The 21,328-nt window shown below is 53.5% G+C and overlaps 1 protein-coding gene across 1 annotated transcript; it reads left to right on the top strand.

Annotated features, from left to right (window-relative positions):
• The first annotated feature begins 10,931 nt into the window (after nucleotides 1-10,931).
• FAM210B (family with sequence similarity 210 member B) lies at nucleotides 10,932-13,344 on the top strand. Its single transcript, XM_077253163.1, has 3 exons — nucleotides 10,932-11,239; nucleotides 11,318-11,481; nucleotides 12,554-13,344. Exons 1-3 carry the CDS (start codon nucleotides 11,057-11,059, stop codon nucleotides 12,759-12,761), a joined length of 555 nt encoding a protein of 184 aa, XP_077109278.1. The 5' UTR covers nucleotides 10,932-11,056; the 3' UTR covers nucleotides 12,762-13,344.
• The last annotated feature ends 7,984 nt before the right edge of the window (nucleotides 13,345-21,328 follow it).

Below are 21,328 nucleotides of genomic sequence, written 5' to 3'. Positions count from 1 at the left end.
CCACTCAATTAAATTCCCCCCCTCTCTGCGCAGCCCCACTCAATGACATCACGCCTTCTCTGCGCAGCCCCACTCAATGACATCACGCCTTCTCTGCGCAGCCCCCACTCAATAACATCACGCCTTCTCTGCGCAGCCCCACTCAATGACATCATGCCTTCTCTGCGCAGCCCCACTCAATGCCATCACCCCTTCTCTGCGCAGCCCCACTCAATGACATGACGCCTTCTCTGCGCAGCCCCCACTCAATGACATCACGCCTTCTCTGCGCAGCCCCCAATGACATCACGCCTTCTCTGCACAGTCCCCACTCAATGACATCACGCCTTCTCTGCGCAGCCCCCACTCAATGACATCACCGCTTCTCTGTGCAGCCCCACTCAATGACATCACCCCTTCTCTGCGCAGCCCCCACTCAATGACATCACCCCTTCTCTGCGCAGCCCCACTCAATGACATCACGCCTTCTCTGCGCAGCCCCCACTCAATGACATCACCGCTTCTCTGCGCAGCCCCACTCAATGACATCACGCCTTTTCAGTGCAGCCCCCACTCAATGACATCACCCCTTCTCTGCGCAGCCCCCACTCAATGACATCACCGCTTCTCTGCGCAGCCCCACTCAATGACATCACCCCTTCTCTGCACAGCCCCCACTCAATTAAATTCCCCCCCTCTCTGCGCAGCCCCACTCAATGACATCACGCCTTCTCTGCGCAGCCCCACTCAATGACATCACGCCTTCTCTGCGCAGCCCCCACTCAATAGCATCACGCCTTCTCTGCGCAGCCCCACTCAATGACATCACGCCTTCTCTGCGCAGCCCCCACTCAATGACATCACCGCTTCTCTGCGCAGCCCCACTCAATGACATCACGCCTTCTCTGCGCAGCCCCCACTCAATGACATCACGCCTTCTCTGCGCAGCCCCACTCAATGACATCACGCCTTCTCTGCGCAGCCCCCACTCAATGACATCACCGCTTCTCTGCGCAGCCCCACTCAATTACATCACCCCTTCTCTGCGCAGCCCCCACTCAATTAAATTCCCCCCCTCTCTGCACAGCCCCACTCAATGACATCACGCCTTCTCTGCGCAGCCCCACTCAATGACATCACGCCTTCTCTGCGCAGCCCCCACTCAATGACATCACGCCTTCTCTGCGCAGCCCCACTCAATGACATCACGCCTTCTCTGCGCAGCCCCCACTCAATGACATCACGCCTTCGCTGCGCAGCCCCCAATCAATGACATCACATCTTCTCTGCGCAGCCCCCACTCAATGACATCACCCTTTCTCTGCGCAGCCCCACTCAATGACATCACGCCTTCGCTGTGCAGCCCCCACTCAATGACATCACATCTTCTCTGCGCAGCCCCCACTCAATGACATCACATCTTCTCTGCGCAGCCCCCACTCAATGACATCACCCCTTCTCTGCGCAGCCCGCACTCAATGACATCACCCCTTCTCTGCGCAGCCCCACTCAATGACATCACGCCTTCGCTGTGCAGCCCCCTCAATGACATCACCCCTTCTCTGTGCAGCCCCCACTCAATGACATCACCTTCTCTGCGCAGCCCCACTCAATGACATCACCCCTTCTCTGCGCAGCCCCACTCAATGACATCACGCCTTCGCTGCGCAGCCCCCACTCAATGACATCACCCCTTCTCTGCGCAGCCCCCACACAATGACATCACCCCTTCTCTGCGCAGCCCCACTCAATGACATCATGCCTTCGCTGCGCAGCCCCATTCAATGACATCACACCTTCTCTGCGCAGCCCCACTCAATGACATCACCCCTTCTCTGTGCAGCCCCACTCAATGACATCACCCCTTCTCTGCGCAGCCCCACTCAATGACATCACCCCTTCTCTGCGCTGCCCCACTCAATGACATCATGCCTTCGCTGCGCAGCCCCACTCAATGACATCACCCCTTCTCTGCGCAGCCTCCACTCAATGACATCACCCCTTCTCTGCGCAGCCCCACTCAATGACATCACGCCTTCTCTGTGCAGCCCCACTCAATGACATCACGCCTTCTCTGCGCAGCCCCACTCAATGACATCACGCCTTCTCTGCGCAGCCCCACTCAATGACATCACCCCTTCTCTGTGCAGCCCCACTCAATGACATCATGCCTTCGCTGCGCAGCCCCACTCAATGACATCACGCCTTCGCTGCGCAGCCCCCACTCAATGACATCACATCTTCTCTGCGCAGCCCCCACTCAATGACATCACCCTTTCTCTGCGCAGCCCCACTCAATGACATCACGCCTTCGCTGTGCAGCCCCCACTCAATGACATCACATCTTCTCTGCGCAGCCCCCACTCAATGACATCACATCTTCTCTGCGCAGCCCCCACTCAATGACATCACCCCTTCTCTGCGCAGCCCGCACTCAATGACATCACCCCTTCTCTGCGCAGCCCCACTCAATGACATCACGCCTTCGCTGCGCAGCCCCCACTCAATGACATCACCCCTTCTCTGTGCAGCCCCCACTCAATGACATCACCTTCTCTGCGCAGCCCCACTCAATGACATCACCCCTTCTCTGCGCAGCCCCACTCAATGACATCACGCCTTCGCTGCGCAGCCCCATTCAATGACATCACACCTTCTCTGTGCAGCCCCACTCAATGACATCACCCCTTCTCTGCGCAGCCCCACTCAATGACATCACCCCTTCTCTGCGCAGTCCCACTCAATGACATCACCCCTTCTCTGCGCTGCCCCACTCAATGACATCATGCCTTCGCTGCGCAGCCCCACTCAATGACATCACCCCTTCTCTGCGCAGCCTCCACTCAATGACATCACCCCTTCTCTGCGCAGCCCCACTCAATGACATCACGCCTTCTCTGCGCAGCCCCACTCAATGACATCACGTCTTCTCTGCGCAGCCCCACTCAATGACATCACGCCTTCTCTGCGCAGCCCCACTCAATGACATCACCCCTTCTCTGTGCAGCCCCACTCAATGACATCATGCCTTCGCTGCGCAGCCCCACTCAATTACATCACCCCTTCTCTGCGCAGCCCCACTCAATGACATCACGCCTTCTCTGCGCAGCCCCACTCAATGACATCACCCCTTCTCTGCGCAGCCCCACTCAATGACATCATGCCTTCGCTGCGCAACCCCACTCAATGACATCACGCCTTCTCTGCGCAGCCCCACTCAATGATATCACGCCTTCTCTGCGCAGCCCCACTCAATGACATCACGCCTTCTCTGCGCAGCCCCCACTCAATGACATCACCCCTTCTCTGCGCAGCCCCCACTCAATGACATCACGCCTTCTCTGCGCAGCCCCACTCAATGACATCATGCCTTCGCTGCGCAGCCCCACTCAATGACATCACGCCTTCTCTGTGCAGCCTCCACTCAATGCCATCACGCCTTCTCTGCGCAGCCCCACTCAATGACATCACGCCTTCTCTGCGCAGCCCCACTCAATGATATCACCCCTTCTCTGCGCAGCCCCACTCAATGACATCACCCCTTCTCTGCGCAGCCCCACTCAATGACATCACGCCTTCTCTGCGCAGCCCCACTCAATGACATCACGTCTTCTCTGCGCAGCCCCACTCAATGACATGACGCCATCTCTGCGCAGCCCCCACTCAATGACATCACGCCTTCTCTGCGCAGCCCCCACTCAATGACATCACGCCTTCTCTGCGCAGCCCCCACTCAATGACATCACCGCTTCTCTGCGCAGCCCCACTCAATGACATCACCCCTTCTCTGCGCAGCCCCCACTCAATGACATCACCCCTTCTCTGCGCAGCCCCACTAAATGACATCACGCCTTCTCTGCGCAGCCCCCACTCAATGACATCACCGTTTCTCTGCGCAGCCCCACTCAATGACATCACGCCTTTTCTGTGCAGCCCCCACTCAATGACATCACCCCTTCTCTGCGCAGCCCCACTCAATGACATCACGCCTTCTCTGTGCAGCCCCACTCAATGACATCACGCCTTCTCTGCGCAGCCCCACTCAATGACATCACGCCTTCTCTGCGCAGCCCCACTCAATGACATCACCCCTTCTCTGTGCAGCCCCACTCAATGACATCATGCCTTCGCTGCGCAGCCCCACTCAATGACATCATGCCTTCGCTGCGCAGCCCCACTCAATGACATCACCCCTTCTCTGCGCAGCCTCCACTCAATGACATCACCCCTTCTCTGCGCAGCCCCACTCAATGACATCACGCCTTCTCTGTGCAGCCCCACTCAATGACATCACGCCTTCTCTGCGCAGCCCCACTCAATGACATCACGCCTTCTCTGCGCAGCCCCACTCAATGACATCACCCCTTCTCTGTGCAGCCCCACTCAATGACATCATGCCTTCGCTGCGCAGCCCCACTCAATGACATCACGCCTTCGCTGCGCAGCCCCCACTCAATGACATCACATCTTCTCTGCGCAGCCCCCACTCAATGACATCACCCTTTCTCTGCGCAGCCCCACTCAATGACATCACGCCTTCGCTGTGCAGCCCCCACTCAATGACATCACATCTTCTCTGCGCAGCCCCCACTCAATGACATCACATCTTCTCTGCGCAGCCCCCACTCAATGACATCACCCCTTCTCTGCGCAGCCCGCACTCAATGACATCACCCCTTCTCTGCGCAGCCCCACTCAATGACATCACGCCTTCGCTGCGCAGCCCCCACTCAATGACATCACCCCTTCTCTGTGCAGCCCCCACTCAATGACATCACCTTCTCTGCGCAGCCCCACTCAATGACATCACCCCTTCTCTGCGCAGCCCCACTCAATGACATCACGCCTTCGCTGCGCAGCCCCATTCAATGACATCACACCTTCTCTGTGCAGCCCCACTCAATGACATCACCCCTTCTCTGCGCAGCCCCACTCAATGACATCACCCCTTCTCTGCGCAGTCCCACTCAATGACATCACCCCTTCTCTGCGCTGCCCCACTCAATGACATCATGCCTTCGCTGCGCAGCCCCACTCAATGACATCACCCCTTCTCTGCGCAGCCTCCACTCAATGACATCACCCCTTCTCTGCGCAGCCCCACTCAATGACATCACGCCTTCTCTGCGCAGCCCCACTCAATGACATCACGTCTTCTCTGCGCAGCCCCACTCAATGACATCACGCCTTCTCTGCGCAGCCCCACTCAATGACATCACCCCTTCTCTGTGCAGCCCCACTCAATGACATCATGCCTTCGCTGCGCAGCCCCACTCAATTACATCACCCCTTCTCTGCGCAGCCCCACTCAATGACATCACGCCTTCTCTGCGCAGCCCCACTCAATGACATCACCCCTTCTCTGCGCAGCCCCACTCAATGACATCATGCCTTCGCTGCGCAACCCCACTCAATGACATCACGCCTTCTCTGCGCAGCCCCACTCAATGATATCACGCCTTCTCTGCGCAGCCCCACTCAATGACATCACGCCTTCTCTGCGCAGCCCCCACTCAATGACATCACCCCTTCTCTGCGCAGCCCCCACTCAATGACATCACGCCTTCTCTGCGCAGCCCCACTCAATGACATCATGCCTTCGCTGCGCAGCCCCACTCAATGACATCACGCCTTCTCTGTGCAGCCTCCACTCAATGCCATCACGCCTTCTCTGCGCAGCCCCACTCAATGACATCACGCCTTCTCTGCGCAGCCCCACTCAATGATATCACCCCTTCTCTGCGCAGCCCCACTCAATGACATCACCCCTTCTCTGCGCAGCCCCACTCAATGACATCACGCCTTCTCTGCGCAGCCCCACTCAATGACATCACGTCTTCTCTGCGCAGCCCCACTCAATGACATGACGCCATCTCTGCGCAGCCCCCACTCAATGACATCACGCCTTCTCTGCGCAGCCCCCACTCAATGACATCACGCCTTCTCTGCGCAGCCCCCACTCAATGACATCACGCCTTCTCTGCGCAGCCCCCACTCAATGACATCACCGCTTCTCTGCGCAGCCCCACTCAATGACATCACCCCTTCTCTGCGCAGCCCCCACTCAATAACATCACCCCTTCTCTGCGCAGCCCCACTCAATGACATCACGCCTTCTCTGCGCAGCCCCCACTCAATGACATCACCGTTTCTCTGCGCAGCCCCACTCAATGACATCACGCCTTTTCTGTGCAGCCCCCACTCAATGACATCACCCCTTCTCTGCGCAGCCCCCACTCAATGACATCACGCCTTCTCTGCGCAGCCCCCACTCAATGACATCACCGCTTCTCTGCGCAGCCCCACTCAATGACATCACCCCTTCTCTGCGCAGCCCCCACTCAATTAAATTCCCCCCCTCTCTGCGCAGCCCCACTCAATGACATCACGCCTTCTCTGCGCAGCCCCACTCAATGACATCACGCCTTCTCTGTGCGGCCCCCACTCAAAGACATCACGCCTTCTCTGCGCAGCCCCACTCAATGACATCACGCCTTCTCTGCGCAGCCCCCACTCAATGACATCACGCCTTCGCTGCGCAGGCCCCACTCAATGACATCACATCTTCTCTGCGCAGCCCCCACTCAATGGCATCACCCTTTCTCTGCGCAGCCCCACTCAATGACATCACGTCTTCGCTGTGCAGCCCCCACTCAATGACATCACATCTTCTCTGCGCAGCCCCCACTCAATGACATCACATCTTCTCTGCGCAGCCCCCACTCAATGACATCACCCCTTCTCTGCGCAGCCGGCACTCAATGACATCACCCCTTCTCTGCGCAGCCCCACTCAATGACATCACGCCTTCGCTGCGCAGCCCCCACTCAATGACATCACCCCTTCTCTGTGCAGCCCCCACTCAATGACATCACCTTCTCTGCGCAGCCCCACTCAATGACATCACGCCTTCGCTGCGCAGCCCCACTCAATGACATCACACCTTCTCTGCGCAGCCCCACTCAATGACATCACCCCTTCTCTGCGCAGCCCCACTCAATGACATCACCCCTTCTCTGCGCAGCCCCACTCAATGACATCACCCCTTCTCTGCGCTGCCCCACTCAATGACATCATGCCTTCGCTGCGCAGCCCCACTCAATGACATCACCCCTTCTCTGCGCAGCCTCCACTCAATGACATCACCCCTTCTCTGCGCTCCCCACTCAATGACATCACCCCTTATCTGCGCAGCCCCCACTCAATGACATCACCCCTTCTCTGCGCAGCCCCACTCAATTACATCACCCCTTCTCTGCGCAGCCCCACTCAATGACATCACACCTTCTCTGCGCAGCCCCACTCAATTACATCACGCCTTCTCTACGCAGCCCCCACTCAATTACATCACCCCTTCTCTGCGCAGCCCCACTCAATGACATCACGCCTTCTCTACGCAGCCCCCACACAATTACATCACCCCTTCTCTGCGCAGCCCCACTCAATGACATCACGCCTTCTCTGTGCAGCCCCACTCAATGACATCACGCCTTCTCTGCGCAGCCCCCACTCAATGACATCACGCCTTCTCTGCGCAGCCCCACTCAATGACATCACGCCTTCTCTGCGCAGCCCCACTCAATGACATCACCCCTTCTCTGCGCAGCCCCACTCAATGACATCACGCCTTCGCTGCGCAGCCCCCACTCAATGACATCACCCCTTCTCTGCGCAGCCCCCACTCAATGACATCACCCCTTCTCTGCGCAGCCCCACTCAATGACATCACGCCTTCTCTGCGCAGCCCCACTCAATGACATCACCCCTTCTCTGCGCAGCCCCACTCAATGACATCACGCCTTCGCTGCGCAGCCCCCACTCAATGACATCACCCCTTCTCTGCGCAGCCCCCACTCAATGAGATCACCCCTTCTCTGCGCAGCCCCACTCAATGACATCACCCCTTCTCTGCGCAGCCCCACTCAATGACATCACCCCTTCTCTGCGCAGCCCCACTCAATGACATCACGCCTTTGCTGCGCAGCCCCACTCAATGACATCACCCCTTCTCTGCGCAGCCCCCACTCAATGACATCACCCCTTCTCTGCGCAGCCCCACTCAATAACATCACGCCTTCTCTGCGCAGCCCCCACTCAATGACATCACCCCTTCTCTGCGCAGCCCCACTCAATGACATCACCCCTTCTCTGCGCAGCCCCCACTCAATGACATTACCCCTTCTCTGCGCAGCCCCCACTCAATGACATCACCCCTTCTCTGCGCAGCCACCACTCAATGACATCACCCCTTCTCTGCGCAGCCCCACTCAATGACATCACCCCTTCTCTACGCAGCCCCCACTCAATGACATCACCCCTTCTCTGCGCAGCCCCCACTCAATGACATCACTCCTTCTCTGCGCAGCCCCACTCAATGACATCACGCCTTCGCTGCGCAGCCCCCACTCAATGACATCACCCCTTCTCTGCGCAGCCCCCACTCAATGACATCACCCCTTCTCTGCGCAGCCCCACTCAATGACATCACGCCTTCGCTGCGCAGCCCCCACTCAATGACATCACCCCTTCTCTGCGCAGCCCCCACTCAATGACATCACCCCTTCTCTGCGCAGCCCCACTCAATGACATCACCCCTTCTCTGCGCAGCCCCACTCAATGACATCACCCCTTCTCTGTGCAGCCCCACTCAATGACATCACGCCTTCGCTGCGCAGCCCCACTCAATGACATCACACCTTCTCTGCGCAGCCCCCACTCAATGACATCACCCCTTCTCTGCGCAGCCCCCACTCAATGACATCACCCCTTCTCTGCACATCCCCACTCAATGCCATCACGCCTTCTCTGCGCAGCCCCACTCAATGCCATCACCCCTTCTCTGCGCAGCCCCACTCAATGACATCACCCCTTCTCTGCGCAGCCCCACTCAATGACATCACCCCTTCTCTGCGCAGCCCCCACTCAATGACATCACCCCTTCTCTGCGCAGCCCCCACTCAATGACATCACCCCTTCTCTGCGCAGCCACCACTCAATGCCATCACCCCTTCTCTGCGCAGCCCCACTCAATGCCATCACGCCTTCTCTGCGCAGCCCCACTCAATGACATCACGCCTTCTCTGTGCAGCCCCACTCAATGACATCACGCCTTCTCTGTGCAGCCCCACTCAATGACATCACGCCTTCTCTGCGCAGCCCCCACTCAATGACATCACGCCTTCTCTGTGCAGCCCCCACTCAATGCCATCACGCCTTCTCTGCGCAGCCCCCACTCAATGACATCACGCCTTCTCTGCGCAGCCCCACTCAATGACATCACGCCTTCTCTGCGCAGCCCCACTCAATGACATCACCCCTTCTCTGCGCAGCCCCACTCAATGACATCACGCCTTCGCTGCGCAGCCCCCACTCAATGACATCACCCCTTCTCTGCGCAGCCCCCACTCAATGACATCACCCCTTCTCTGCGCAGCCCCACTCAATGACATCACGCCTTCTCTGCGCAGCCCCACTCAATGACATCACCCCTTCTCTGCGCAGCCCCACTCAATGACATCACGCCTTCGCTGCGCAGCCCCCACTCAATGACATCACCCCTTCTCTGCGCAGCCCCCACTCAATGAGATCACCCCTTCTCTGCGCAGCCCCACTCAATGACATCACCCCTTCTCTGCGCAGCCCCACTCAATGACATCACCCCTTCTCTGCGCAGCCCCACTCAATGACATCACGCCTTTGCTGCGCAGCCCCACTCAATGACATCACCCCTTCTCTGCGCAGCCCCCACTCAATGACATCACCCCTTCTCTGCGCAGCCCCACTCAATAACATCACGCCTTCTCTGCGCAGCCCCCACTCAATGACATCACCCCTTCTCTGCGCAGCCCCACTCAATGACATCACCCCTTCTCTGCGCAGCCCCCACTCAATGACATTACCCCTTCTCTGCGCAGCCCCCACTCAATGACATCACCCCTTCTCTGCGCAGCCACCACTCAATGACATCACCCCTTCTCTGCGCAGCCCCACTCAATGACATCACCCCTTCTCTACGCAGCCCCCACTCAATGACATCACCCCTTCTCTGCGCAGCCCCCACTCAATGACATCACTCCTTCTCTGCGCAGCCCCACTCAATGACATCACGCCTTCGCTGCGCAGCCCCCACTCAATGACATCACCCCTTCTCTGCGCAGCCCCCACTCAATGACATCACCCCTTCTCTGCGCAGCCCCACTCAATGACATCACGCCTTCGCTGCGCAGCCCCCACTCAATGACATCACCCCTTCTCTGCGCAGCCCCACTCAATGACATCACCCCTTCTCTGTGCAGCCCCACTCAATGACATCACGCCTTCGCTGCGCAGCCCCACTCAATGACATCACACCTTCTCTGCGCAGCCCCCACTCAATGACATCACCCCTTCTCTGCGCAGCCCCCACTCAATGACATCACCCCTTCTCTGCACATCCCCACTCAATGCCATCACGCCTTCTCTGCGCAGCCCCACTCAATGACATCACCCCTTCTCTGCGCAGCCCCACTCAATGACATCACCCCTTCTCTGCGCAGCCCCACTCAATGCCATCACCCCTTCTCTGCGCAGCCCCCACTCAATGACATCACCCCTTCTCTGCGCAGCCCCCACTCAATGACATCACGCCTTCTCTGCGCAGCCCCACTCAATGACAGCACCCCTTGTCTGCGCAGCCCCACTCAATGACAGCACCCCTTCTCTGCGCAGCCCCACTCAATGACAGCACCCCTTCTCTGCGCAGCCCCACTCAATGCCATCACGCCTTCTCTGCGCAGCCCCCACTCAATGACATCACGCCTTCTCTGTGCAGCCCCCACTCAATGACATCACGCCTTCTCTGCGCAGCCCCCAGCATGCAGCAGCCACAGCACAGCACAACTCTGCTATCTGCGCCACACTGGATGAAGGCTCCGCCCCTCCGGTGACATCCCCCCCGCGCAGGCGCAGCACTGCTCCACTGTAGCCGCGTCCACTGATGTTATCAGCGCTGGCGGGGAGGCGGCTCCCGCGCTCTGGGCGCCAGTGATAAGGCCGGGGCTGTGCTCGGCGCTGTGTGAGGGGCCTGCTGCTGCCGGTAATGCTGCTTCTCCCGGGACACCTCCTCCTCCGCCGGGGCCCGGTGCTGCGGCCTGCACTCCGCGGCCTGTGCTTGGGGGCTGCCCGGCTGCGGTGTGTACGGGAGGTCGGGGCTCTGCGGCCTCCCGCTGTCTGCCCCCTGCCGCAGCTCGCAGCCATGAGTGTGCGGACGTACGCGGCTCAGGTGGGTGTAATGTGCCCCGGGCTGTGTGGGCGCTAAGCCCAGCAGTTCTGCCATTTCGCTCTCTTCCTCTGTGTGCAGGGCAGCGGGGAGCCGGCCGGCGTCTCTGCGGGTGACGATGGGCAGAAGCTAAGCAGGGCGCAGCAGCTGAAGCGGGTCTTCACGGAGTACGGCGGAGTGGCGGTGGCCTTCCACGTTGGGATTTCACTGGTGTCGCTGGGAATATTCTATGCACTGGTCTCCAGGTGAGGAGGACACTCTGCCCTGCCTGTATGGGCACGCCGGGCATCTACAAGGCGCCAATCCATGTGTACGATGAACATTCGGTGCTGAAAATTAGAACTTTCTGGGAAAACTGTGACAATATGGCGCTATTATAGCTCCTGAGTTGTCACCCAGCTTTCCAAGACCACTGAAGGGCAAGTGATGTGTTATCTCCTCTGGAAAGATCTGTGCTCTGTGTCTTTCCATATCCAGTCAGAAAAGCTGGGTGACGTTCTCCTGTGCGAGCCGCCATGATGGGCATCACCCAGCGTTTACCAGGTAGAACAGTAATAAGATGATTGTAGATTTGTTATTTTCTACTTGAGACAGATTGAAGTTATGCTCCTCTGGCTAGTGGTGTGTAATGGAAAGAACCTTGCCATTCAGGAAATTAGGAAAGCTGGATAGCAGCGTGTTAATTACAGTGGCACCCAGCCTTCCTAGTGCCGAATTATATAAATATATCTCATGCTTTTCCCATGTCATGCACTAGATATAGATTTGCCATCTAGGACTTTGGAAACGTGGGATTATCTTTAATGAGCGTCACTCAGCTTTACCGGAGTCCTGAAAAACCTGTCTAGTTACTGCATGCTGTAATATTGTATGGTGAGGAAGCTTTCCTGCTGTGGAATTTAGGAAAGCTGAGTGACAGCCCATCGTATAGGAGAACTAGTAATCACCCAACTTTCCTATAGGGCAAAATGGTAAATGCCTTCTTATGAAGTGCTTTATCTCCTGTTCAGGAGTCTGGTAAAGCTGGGTGACCTCACATGAGGGCTTGTGTCCATCTTACCTCCCAGCTTTCCATTGTATAACCAGGTTACATGTCTGCTATTCAGGAATCTAGGAAAGCTGTGTGGAATAGCCGATCACATTTGTCTCTTTCTGAGTCTGGAATTGTGCAGTGAGGAAACCACACTCTGTATAACTGGGCTCCTAAGCTCTTCATGGGAAATGGTGTCACCCAACTTTCCCAGAGACAGCGGTAGCTTCATACTAGTTGTCACTTGTCTTTCCTTGTGCATTTACCGTGTGTTTCTTCCTCCTCAGCGGTCTGGATGTCCCGTCGCTGCTTCTTAAAGTGGGCTTCAGTGAAGCTGTGGTCCAGTCCAAGCTGGCGTCCGGCACCAGTACCTTCGTGCTGGCGTATGCCGTTCATAAACTGTTTGCCCCGGTACGGATCAGCATCACCGTCGTGTCCGTTCCCTTCCTCGTCAGGTACTTCAGAAGGACTGGCTTCTTCAAGCCTCCATCGTAAAATGCAGAGGGTCTACGTCCCACCAGGTGATTCTGCGGACCCCTTCCTGCACGTCATCTCCAGGAGTCTGCGCCTTTGTGAAATAATGAGCTTTATAATGTACCAGAGATTTAATATATTAATTTGAATCAGTTACTCTAGAAGATAAACACTGGAACAGCGCCCTAGTTATTAACGGGTTAAGTCTGACTATAAAGTACTGATTGGAGACATCATCCTGTCTTACTCCAGTCACATCCAAATCTGCCTGAAATATCCTCTGCAGCTGGCAGGGTCCACAATGCAGGGCAGCTGGTGTGTGCTGTGCAGACACCGATCCAGCAGGGGGCCTCCTGCTTGTTCAGTGTCTGCCCTCAGCATTCTTGTGTAGACAGATCTGTGAGTGACTGGAGTAAATCTTTAGTAAAGTACTAACAATATCCCCAGTGGGGACTCTCCCACCCCATCACTGGTGAAACTTGGCAGGAGCGTGGTTTTACTACAGTCATGTCTGGCTTGCTCGGGTTTTCTTAGTGCCTTACCTTTTTAGAATCCACTTCAAATATTAAAAACAAAAAAATCCTTTATAAAAAATAAAAATAAATTATAAGATTGTCTCCTGTTTTGATGTAGTTCATAGTGACTACGCCAGTCACATCCCAAGCTGCACACACATTGCAGATTTTTGTGCAGATTTCTTCCTTTTTTTTTTACCCCTGCTGATTTCTATTATAGAATGGGTGCAGAAACACAGCAGATCTGCACAAAGAAGTGACATGGTCCTTTTTTGAATCTGCTGCGTTTTCTATGCAGGTTTTTCCACACCATCAGCACAGCATTTTTTTTTTTTCTATTGATTTACACTGTACTGTAAATCACTTGTAGATCTGCAGGAAATCTGCAACGTGTGCACATACCCTTACACTTCTGCATACTGCCAGCTGGAACCAGAACTCTGCAGATCACAATGCTTAGTGCATGTATAAGTAGGGGTGGAGTCCGCTAGGTGGGCACATACCCTGCTCTGGATTTAGGGGACCCATGTTTCTAGATCCACTTATGTAATGGACAGCAGATTGCGATATAGCCCACAACCACCAGGGGGAAGCATAACAATGTATAGGCAGATGTGTTGCTGCAGCTCTAGCTGTGACTTTAGGGATTCATGTGATCCTGGATGGGCCACAGTGTAGGAGACTATTCATTTTCCTCATATCGCAGGTAAAATCCCCAGTTACATATTTTTTTCCTTCCTTGATAATAAATGCCAGTGTGGAGGATGAGCCTTTAGCCTTTGAGCTAAATGTCAACTAAAGCGGTAGACTAAAGTGCCCCCCTGTATTTATGAGCTTTGGGGTCTTAGATCAGTTTTCCGGCAAGATTTAATCAAGGACTGCAAACATTGCTCCTTCACTGACATCTGCTGGTCACACGCTGAACTGCAACAGGATCATTCTCTGGGGGGGGGGGGGGGGGGGGGGTTTAAGCTAAATTTGTGCTTAAGTATGTAGTGTGTGTGAGCACACACATTTAAGTATTTACTGCAGACATTATGGAGAAGAAGAGCAGACCAGAGTTGGGTGCCAATAGAGATAGGGGAGTAGATTAAAGGGAATCTGTCACCTCATTTCATATATAGGCTTCGGTCACCGCCATCAGGGGAGCATTCTGTAGATTATACTCACCCAGGGGCGGTCTGGGGCCTCCCATCTTCATACAATGACATCCTCTTTGCTTTCTGCGCAGGCGTACTGATTTGCCCTGTTGAGGGCAGAGCAAAGTACTGCAGTGTGCTGGGCCTCTCTGACCTTTCCCGACGCCTGCGCACTGCAGTACTTTACACTGCCCTCAACAGGGCAAATCAGTACGCCTGCGTAGGAGCCACGACAGGAAGCTAGGAGGACGACGAGATCGTATGAAGATGGGAGGCGCTGGACCTGCGATGCCCATTGGACCCGAACTGGGACCGCCCCTGGGTGATAATCTAACTTATTTTTCAGGTTACATGTTGGGGGGCTTATAAGCCCCCGATGGCGGTGGCTGCAGCTTATAGGGCCAAAATTAGGTGACAGATTCCCATTAACATAATGTGTGTACATACACAGATTTGGTGTAGGAGAGAGGGGGGGGGGGACCTTTAATATTTTACTTGCATTACTACTTAGGAGCTCTGCTTGCTGTTATATTGCATATTATGAGGCTAGAGGTACTACTACCAGCATAAGGACAACAGATGGATTTAGACTTTTTTTTTTTAAACAAATGGTGCAGTTTTTTGAAGGGATCATTAGGATTTTACCGTTAATGACAGCAGCACAGTAGAGACTGATTGCAGTGATGTATCAGTTCCTGGGGCCCTTGCTATAGTTCCGATTAAATCATCAGCAGATATTATCGGACTAGCAATCCTACAGGCATGTAGTATTCCATATGGATTAGCAGCTTTCTGTGTACACAGAACATGTGAGTGTCTGCAGTTTTTATTAGCATAAATCAGCAGAGCTTCTATCCGGCACATCTCATCTTCAGGTGCTTCCCTCCTTATAGACCCATTTTCTCAGTCGCCCATGACAGCACTACCAGAGAGAGGGGATCTGCCCTTCAGGGACAGGAAACCTACAGGATAAAAGGGCGGTACCTCTCCCCTGCATCAGTTTGGTTTCCTGTCCCTGACGGGGAACCTCCTTGGACGGTACCTGCGTGAAGACCCGACCGACGAGGACCGGGGCCCGCCAGTCCGACTTCTGGCGGCGGGGACGCCCCTGCCACGGCTGGTCCGGTATCCGAAGCCGCCACAGCTCCGACTGAGAGGTCCGGTAGTGTGTGCAGGGGGAAGCGCAGCCGCCGCTCTGATGGGAGCTTGGGGCTTCATCCTGCTGTGAGAAACGCCGAAATCCAAGATGGCGCCGCACCGGAAGTAGTAGTGGAACTTCCGGTTCAGGGGCGACGCTGTGAGTGAAATGATCTGGGTTGATAACCTAGAAAAACAGCTCAGAGATGGGGTCCCGAGAAATAAAATCTTAGAGTCTATCCCTATGATTAGGGGAGCTGCGGCATTCCTGGCGGATTCTTCGGCTGACTCACTTAAACTAACATCTAAATCCGCAGCCCTTTCAAATGCAGCACGTAGAACCTTGTGGCTGAAAACCTGGCCAGGGGACTTGCAAACTAAACAGAAACTTTGTTCCATTCCGTGTGAGGGCAAATTCCTCTTTGGAGAAACTCTGGATGATATCCTGCAAAAAGCGGGTGATAAAAAGAAAGGGTTTCCTATCCTCGCCCCAACATATAATAAGCGGCCCTTTCGGAACAGAAAATTCTTTAAAAGGAGACCACCAAGAGAACAAACCCGATGGGATGACGGGAGAAGAAAGGATAGAGGGTTCCTCTTTGGTAACTCCCCTCGCGATAAAAAAACCCCCTCCAAGTGACATCTCTCCCAGGGTGGGAGGGAGATTATCCCAATTCCTCCCGGCCTGGGAGAAAGTTTCGTCCAGCCCTTGGATTATAAATCTAATACGGGAAGGGCTTCGCATAAACTTTCTATCCTTACCCCCAAGGAACTATGTGGTAACACCGCTGAGGTCGTCTCCCCTTCAGCAAGAAGCCCTGGAGCTAGAAATCATAAAACTACTAAACAAATCTGTCATCCAAGAGGTCCCCCCTCTAGAGAGGGGAATGGGATTTTATTCTCCATTGTTTCTGGTGCCCAAACCAGACGGAACCTTCCGAACCATAATAAACTTACGGAAGTTGAACACCTATGTAAAAAACCAGAGGTTCAAAATGGAGTCAATAAAGTCAACGATAAAAAATCTGTTTCCAAACTGTTTTATGATAGTTCTAGATCTCAGCGATGCATATTATCACGTCCCCATCCACAAGACTTCTCAGAAATTCCTCAGACTAGCGGTAGTCATGAAAGGACAGACAAAGGAATACCAATACAAGGCTCTCCCATTCGGTATATCAATTGCCCCTCTCGTCTTCACCAAGCTGATAGCAGAGATGATGGCGCATCTGAGGGAGGAAAATGTCTTGATTATTCCATATCTAGACGATTTTTTGATTGTGAGCAATTCGGCCGAACTCTGCTGCCAGCAACGCGACAGAGTCATAGACATTTTTTTTTAAAAAATTGGGGTGGTTAGTGAACCTCCAAAAGTCGAAGCTGGAACCAGCCAGGGTTCAAGAATTTTTGGGTCTCATCTTAGACTCAAATTCTCAAATGTGTCTCCTGCCACACGACAAAAAATAATTCACTTAATGTCACAAGCACGTACGAACCCTACCATGACTCTAAGGAAGGCGATGTCACTACTGGGGTCCCTCTCTGCTTGCCTTCCAGCAGTTCAGTGGGCGCAACTCCACACAAGACCCCTCCAGTGGGACGTCTTAAAAAACCAGAAACTACTGGGAGGGCGATTAGAAGGTCGCATGACTCTAGATTTGCCTACTATTCGTTCCCTAGCCTGGTGGTTAAATCCCAGCAACTTGTCAAGGGGAGTTCCTTGGGTGATAGAGACATCTCAGATAGTCACTACGGACGCAAGTCCCACAGGGTGGGGGGCTCACCTGGACAACAGAATCACTCAGGGGTTATGGACAAATCAGGAGCTAGTGTCCTCCTCAAATCAAAAAGAACTGAGAGCGGTAAAGCATGCCTTACTGTACTTTCTAAACGAGTTGCAAAGTCACCATGTCCGAGTATTCTCAGACAACAGAGTAGTGGTAGCTTACTTAAACCACCAGGGGGGAACCAGATCCCAAACATTAATGAGAACCACCTCCGAAATTTTCAGCCTGGTTCAAAACAACTTTCTTTCCCTATCGGCCCTACACATAAAGGGAGTAGAAAACCAGAAAGCGGACTTCTTGAGTCGTACCCAATTAAGACAGGGAGAGTGGTCTCTAAATCAGGGGATTTTCAACAAAATCACAGATCTATGGGGAGTCCCTGTGATAAACCTCTTTGCCAACTCTCACAACAGGAAGGTGGAAGCCTTCTGCTCCCTAGATCCCGGGGGGAACCCTCAGGCTGTGGATGCATTCACAATTCCCTGGACACAAACACTGGCGTACGCTTTTCCCCCCACCATTCTCATTCCAGCAGTCCTGCGGAAGGTCAGGCAGGACAGATCCAGTCTTATGCTAATAGCCCCCCTTCTGGCCCAGGAGAGCCTGGTTCTCATGGCTGAGGATGCTATCGATCACCGATCCCTGGGTCCTTCCGGACCTCCTGTCTCAGGGACCGGTGTTCCACCCTCAGTCAGAGAATTTACATCTGACAGCATGGTATTTGAGAGGTCACTATTGAGGGAGAGGTTTTTCTGACAAACTAGTGTCCACTTTAATGAAAAGTAGGAAACCTGTGACTACAAAAATTTACGGTAAAACCTGGAAAAAATTTCTATCATCCTCGGGGGTAAGATTGCAGGACGGGGTCCCAATCACTGAAATACTAGAGTTTTTACAAAAAAGGGTTAGACCTAGGCCTTTCAGTAAGTACATTAAAGGTACAAATAGCAGCTCTAGGAGCATTATACTGCGAAAACATAGCAGCCAACCCTTGGGTAGTACGATTCGTCAGAGCAGCCGCAAGGTCTAAACCCGTAACTATACGGAGGTTACCATCCTGGGATTTGAACTTAGTATTGTCAGCCCTAACAGAATCCCCGTTCGAGCCTTTAGAATCACTCCCTCTTAAGATTCTTTCACTTAAAACGGCCCTCCTAATAGCCCTGACTTCGGCCCGTAGAATAAGTGACCTCCAAGCCCTATCCGCAAACCATCCATTTACACAAATCCTGGATGATAGATACTAAAAACAGACCCTGCCTATTTGCCAAAAGTTGCATCCTCATTTCATAGATCTCAGGAAATAATACTTCCTTCTTTTTGTCCAGACCCTAGAAATAAGGAAGAGAAATTCCACACACTAGATGTGAAAAGGTGTCTAGCCCAATACCTTAAAATCACCCAGCAGCATAGGAAGGAAGGGTCTCTTTTTATCTGCTTCCAGGGGCCTAGGAAAGGACTCAAAGCTTCTAAAGGCACTATTGCTCGATGGGTGACAGACGCAATAGCCTTGGCGTACTCATCCACTGGAAACGCTGTTCCAGAGGGACTGAAAGCCCACTCTACGAGGGCTATGGCGACCTCCTGGGCCGAAAGGTCGGAGGTACCATTAGATCAAATCTGTAAAGCGGCCACCTGGTCATCACCTTCAACCTTTTTCAGACACTACCGCTTAGAGCTAGCCTCTTCATCTGACCTGACCTTCGGAAGAAGGGTTCTACAGGCTGTGGTCCCTCCCTAAGCAATATCTCTGAAATTCTCTCTGGCAGTGCTGTCATGGGCGACTGAGAAAGTCATAGTTACTCACCGATAACGGTGTTTTTCAGAGCCCATGACAGCACCTGCTTATCCCCCCCCCCCCTCATCACGTGTGCAGTGAGCACATTATTTTGTGTGAAGTGGTTTTCCATATAGACACGGTGTTTACTTAATAATGCTACGTTCACATTTGCGTTGTGCGCCGCAGCGTCGGCGCCGCAACGCACACCGCAAACAAAAACGCAGCAAACCGCACGCACAACGCTGCGTTTTGCGCCGCATGCGTCCTTTTTTTCATTGATTTTGGACGCAGCAAAAATGCAACTTGCTGCGTCCTCTGCACCCGGACGCCGCAGGGACTCATGCGGCGCAAACCGCAAGTGCGACGCATGTCCATGCGCCCCCATGTTAAATATAGGGGCGCATGACGCATGCGGCGGCGACGACCGCAAATGTGAACGTAGCCCAAGAGATACGTAAAATTGTATATTTCTTTTGTTGTTGTGACTAACCTGGAGGACCTCCGATGCTCTGTAAACAAAACTGATGCAGGGGAGAGGTACTGCCCTTTTATCCTGTAGGTTTCCTGTCCCTGAAGGGCAGATCCCCTCTCTGGTAGTGCTGTCATGGGCTCTGAGAAACACCGTTATCGGTGAGTAACTGACTTTCTGTGCTCTCCATTAGACTAATGCCCTTTTACACAGGACAATCTAGGCTGATCAATGCAAAGGAATAGTTTACAGTTAGACAAACATTCTCTGCACAGAAGATTAATACATTTGTTCTATGTACCTAAAATACTATTTAAGCAGCAACAATGTGCACACTGGGTGACATGTTGCACAGCTTGCAAATCATTGCATTTGAGAAACAAGTTCATCTAGATGATGAGGGGGTTAAATAAAATCCTGTCTCCCCCTTCCATGCTGCAGATCCCAGCCATTTTGGGAAAGGGCAGCTGTCAGAACCAGGAGCGGTGATGGATTTGTAATGTTTTCCACACTTCGATACTAACTTTCCAGTTTAGTATTTAAATATAACATTAAGATTTAGGTACACTTTGAATGAGGAGACAACTAAAGGTACCTTCACACTAAACGATATCGCTAGCGATCCGTGACGTTGCAGCATCCTGGCTAGCGATATCGTTGAGTTTGACAGGCAGCAGCGATCAGGATCCTGCTGTGATGTCGCTGGTCGTTTAGGAAAGTTCAGAACTTTATTTGGTCGTCAGATTGCCGTGTATCGTTGTGTTTGACAGCCAAAGCAACGATGCCAGCGATGTTTTACAATGGTAACCAGGGTAAATATCGGGTTACTAAGCGCAGGGCTGCGCTTAGTAACCTGATGTTTACCCTGGTTATCAGCGTAAAAGTAAAAAAAAAAAAAAACCAGTACATACTCACCTTCTGATGTCTGTCACACGTCCCTCACCGTCCGCTTCCTGCACTGACTGAGCGCCGGCCGTAAAGTAAAAGCAAAGCACAGCTGTGACGTCACCGCTCTGCTGTTAGGGCCGGCACTCAGTCAGTGCAGGGAAGTGAAGGTGAGTATGTACTGTTTGTTATTTTACACTGGTAACCAGGGTAAACATCGGGTTACTAAGCGCGGCCCTGCGCTTAGCAACCTGATGTTTACCCGGGGCTTCAGCATCGTTGGTCGCTGGAGAGCTGTCTGTGTGACAGCTCTCCAGCGACGCTGCAGCGATCGGCATTGTTGTCTATATCACTGCAGCGTCGCTTAGTGTGAAGCTACCTTTAGCCAGAAAAAAGTGGGCACCTTCCCAAAGGCTGATACCACACTAGTATATAGCATCTGATGCCATATGCTAACTAACCTCTGCTGTGAGCAGGAGACTCGGTGCTCTGATCACCTTGCATAACAGGAGCAGAGCACAACTGTGGAGGAGTAAGTTCTCTCCTTTGCTGCCAGCATCAACAGGAATTGTACTGCACTAGGGTGATATCAGAGTGCAGTACGATGTTTCACTCACACCCATAGGTTAAGTTCAGACAGGGCTTTTTTTACTACAGCAAAACCTGCTCTTCGTGGCAGGAATGAAAAAGTACCCCATCAGCATGCACACCAAAGGTCACTGGAGCAGAAGATCCCTGAATGCAGCACCCACAGAAGGGGAGGATAAGGAATTTTGAAAGAAGGAATATAAACCAGCTCACCCGTGATGCATAAGCTGAATTTCAGGAGCACGGACCCACTGTCTGGGTGTGTAGAATCCATGAGAAGAAAATGTC

Source organism: Ranitomeya variabilis, chromosome 4 (genome assembly GCF_051348905.1).
Source record: "Ranitomeya variabilis isolate aRanVar5 chromosome 4, aRanVar5.hap1, whole genome shotgun sequence".
In the NCBI taxonomy this organism is placed as follows: Eukaryota; Metazoa; Chordata; class Amphibia; order Anura; family Dendrobatidae; genus Ranitomeya; species Ranitomeya variabilis.
The sequence above is the reverse complement of the archived record's forward strand: the minus strand, read 5'-3'. Positions and strand labels throughout refer to the sequence as shown.